The sequence below is a fragment of the Maylandia zebra genome, linkage group LG4 (assembly GCF_041146795.1).
Source record: "Maylandia zebra isolate NMK-2024a linkage group LG4, Mzebra_GT3a, whole genome shotgun sequence".
Lineage (NCBI taxonomy): Eukaryota > Metazoa > Chordata > Actinopteri > Cichliformes > Cichlidae > Maylandia > Maylandia zebra.
In genome coordinates, this window is record NC_135170.1 from 11445700 (window position 1) to 11449287 (window position 3588).

At 41.9% G+C, this 3588-nt stretch overlaps 1 protein-coding gene across 2 annotated transcripts; it reads left to right on the forward strand.

Moving 5' to 3' along the window:
* The first annotated feature begins 236 nt into the window (after positions 1 to 236).
* Positions 237 to 2968, forward strand: mgp (matrix Gla protein). Of its 2 annotated transcripts, none has more exons than XM_004563016.3 (5): positions 237 to 338; positions 1608 to 1695; positions 1828 to 1857; positions 2048 to 2153; positions 2439 to 2968. In XM_004563016.3, exons 2-5 carry the CDS (start codon positions 1635 to 1637, stop codon positions 2593 to 2595), a joined length of 354 nt encoding a protein of 117 aa, XP_004563073.1. In that variant the 5' UTR covers positions 237 to 338; positions 1608 to 1634; the 3' UTR covers positions 2596 to 2968. The 2 variants fall into 2 exon arrangements, with proteins under 2 accessions (XP_004563073.1, XP_023008965.1); XM_023153197.3 differs by having other exon boundaries at positions 240 to 338; positions 1611 to 1695.
* Positions 2969 to 3588: the final 620 nt, after the last annotated feature.

Genomic DNA, 3588 nt, shown 5'->3' on the forward strand with positions numbered 1-3588 from the left:
TTCTCTGTCTCTCTGTTTACCCCCGGCTTGTTTTTCTCCAGTTCTCAGTTCTCAGTTTATTTCGGTAAAAGCGTAGGAGTTGGGGAGAGAGTGAGCTAATACCCCGGTCTTATTAACTGGTAGAAAAAACGGTGGGTGGGTGGGTGGGTGGGTGTGGGGTGATAGTAAGGGAAGGGAGGAGAAATTGCGAGGACTAAAAGGGAGGTGGATGGAGACAGAAAAATGAAGGGGTGGGGGGACAGAGATGAGTATAAAAAGCTTTGCCATGAGGAATTAGGAAATGTTCCTGAGGAGAAAGTATTGAGACAGTTTCCATCACTCCATAATTTTCCTTCAAGGTAAGTAAATTACAGCAAATGATCTCTTAAAACTCTTTGCAGGTGAAAAGTAGGAGAAGTTTTGAGTTTTGAACACAATCAGGCAAACGTAGCTTTTATTTTGTGACTATTTTTATAGTACTTTACTTTTTTTTTTTTTTCAATTATCTGCCAATGAAAATACGGTAGAAAAGTAGGCCTGTGGCCCTCCTCTTTTTGTTAAAGAGTTTTTAATGTACACCCTCATCTTGGTTCTTTGGCTTTTTCCAATGATGTGTGCACATTCTGTCTGCAGGGAAGGAAGCTGGGACTTCACTAGGACCCCTATTGAGACTCAGACAGGCATTAAACTCTGTAGACACTCTTGTCAGCACCACACACACACACACACACACACACACACACACACACACACACACACACACACACACACACACACACACACACACACACACTCACTCACTTAGCTATCCTTGCCAGTCTTTGGGAGTCGCTTTTTGAACTTTAGGCCCCAGGCTCGCTGTTTCTGTGCCCACTGTGGGTCTGGCTTACACTGCAGACAAATATGCCTGAGGGGATCATGTGTCAGTGTGTGTGTGTGCTTCTGAATGTATAATGAAAGCTGCTATTGATGGTGAAAAAGAGCGCTGCCGAAACAAGCGCTCCATCCAAATCCCACAAACAGAACGTGGGGATGAAAGCTTTTCTGCAGACATCTGGCACTGCTGTTTATACAGGTGGCACTTACCCTACCTCAGGTCACTCACACTTACACGTTGAGTGTTTACATGTAGACACGTGCGGTGCGAGCGTACACCCCGAGCCACCCTCAACTTCATAATTCCAGTCTGTTCATTCGCTGGCTGTTAAGCAGCTCCTCTTGGCCACAGCTATTCTCTTACGGTTCTTCCTTGCAACCTGAGGTTTCATTGCGTGGTGCAGATTGGCCTCAACCTAAGGCCAGCACAGTGAAAAGACTTTTTGACTCATATCTGTGGTTTTGTGTTTGTTCCATTAAAAAAAAATCTGCAGCACTGTGCCAGCATGCACAGAGATTTTTTTCATATATTGGTTGTTTATCTGCACAAAACCCACAGAAATGTTGTCACTTTTTACCCCAGCTTGAGGTTTTGGTCTGTTTACCCACCCTCAAAATGCAAAAAAGTGTTCTGCATCCTTCCCTTTGCCTTATTTTGTCTCATTTTTTTCTATTTTTTCCCTACTGCCTATCTAACTCTTACTTCAGCACTACCACGACTTACCAAAAATACTTGTCTGCTTTGTTTCCAGCAGGCAGGCAGATAAACAAACCCCAGGATGAGGAGCCTTCTTCGTCTTCTGGCACTCTGTGCTGCAGTCTCTCTCTGCGTCTGCTATGGTATAGATCCTCCCAGACGCCCTCACTTTGCTATCGCTCGGCAGCCATTATTTATTCATAACCTGCAACATAACAAAATGTAATAAGACATTCATCATTTATGATTAACCCGATTCCATGTTTTTCCCGTAGAGTCTCATGAAAGCACAGAATCCACTGAAGGTGACTGAAATGTTGTTTCTCGGTTCTGGAAAAACATGCATGCCATTATAACAAATGTGATGTATTTAATCCTCATTTAGTCTTTACTAACATGCCCTCAGCCCTTGTTTCACCTGATCTGCTGCATGACCGGCATGCCAGATGCTGATTGAAATCAAATTTTCCCACTAGTAAAGTTTTGTGGTTTCAGATTTGTTTGTGCCTCCAAACCGAGCCAACTCATTCATCCCACCACAGAGAGGCAACATATACATCCCATCCAGAGGGAATGGCTTCGGCAGTTACAACTTCAGGAGGTAAAACCTAAAACCATGGGCAGGCATGCAATGCAGAGCACTTTATCTCCTGCATGTTTAAAACCACAAACCCACAGAAAATGCATGCTTGCCATACATATACGGCACTGTGCCTCATTAAGACAAAGCCTAATTGGACCATTAAACATCTACATGTGCTTCAAGAATCCACAGACACAAACACAGAGCCTGGAGTGCAGGATAAAAGAGAATTATTAAATTCATTTCTGTTTAGAGTTCCTCTACTTTTCTTCATTTTGAAAACCTTCTTGTTTTAATTCCCAGGACATTCAAGTCTCCAGCAGAAAGACGCGCAGAGATCTGCGAGGACTACTCCCCCTGCCGCTTCTATGCCTATCACCACGGTGCCCAGCAGGCCTACAACAGATACTTTGGCGCTAGAAGTCAACCACGGCGGCCTGCTGTGACTCGCCGATACTAAGCTGGACCTCACATGCAAAAGTCTCATTATCATCTGGTCCTTTAGTCCACATATCATCAGTTTTTAGATAATTTATGTAATTGTTTTTGTGGGCTCTTTTGGCAAGAAAACTGTTTTTTATATATAAACACCAGAACTTCCAGTCAATGTGGCTCAAATCACACAGCAGCCCATCATTATATTCATGTAGAAATTTACAGCCTGTTTCTTGTGTAATCTCAGGATGACTTTTATCAAGTATCACTGCATGATCCCAGCATTTATGGGCTTTACGGGATATGCTCGAGTGAAGCGTTTGGCTCACTTTCCGCTAACCATTTCTTACAATCTCCACTTACTTATGCTGTCAATAAACAAATATAATGACTTTTAATGGGTTTGGTCTTAATCCTGTTTTTGCAATTTGCTTGCCACATGAGTTTGTGAGAACTTTGGGGATTCTCAGTGTTTTTCAATATATGCCAGATGTTATATGTAATATAACAATATTTGGGAGTGCTTAAGAACCATTAGGAAAGTTAAATACGGCCTTGTGCATAAATATGAGACACATTACAAGAATCAGAATACTTTATTAATCCCCAAGGAAATTATATAAATGTAAGAAGCCCACTTTAACACAAACAGTCTATAAATACTGGAAACCACTTGGTTATTCTAGTGTTTATCACATGGTTTAGAATTCAAATGTAAATCTGGTGAGTGCTTCTATAAAACAAAGTACAGTAATGTAGTGCAGCAGAAGTACATAGTGCAGTAAAATGGGAAGAAATCAAGTACAAGTATCTAAAAAGCTCTACAGAACCTGATTGAATGCGTTGTTACACAACTGACGTGTTGAGGAGTTACATTATGATTTCAGTATGCACTGTCGGTGTCTGGTCTCTTGCAGTCTTGAGAAGAATGTACTGCACATGTGCAGACAGACACAAGGACAGCTCAGCACATGGCAGATGTCAAAATGCTGTAGAAGTAAAATGACAGTTATACTGG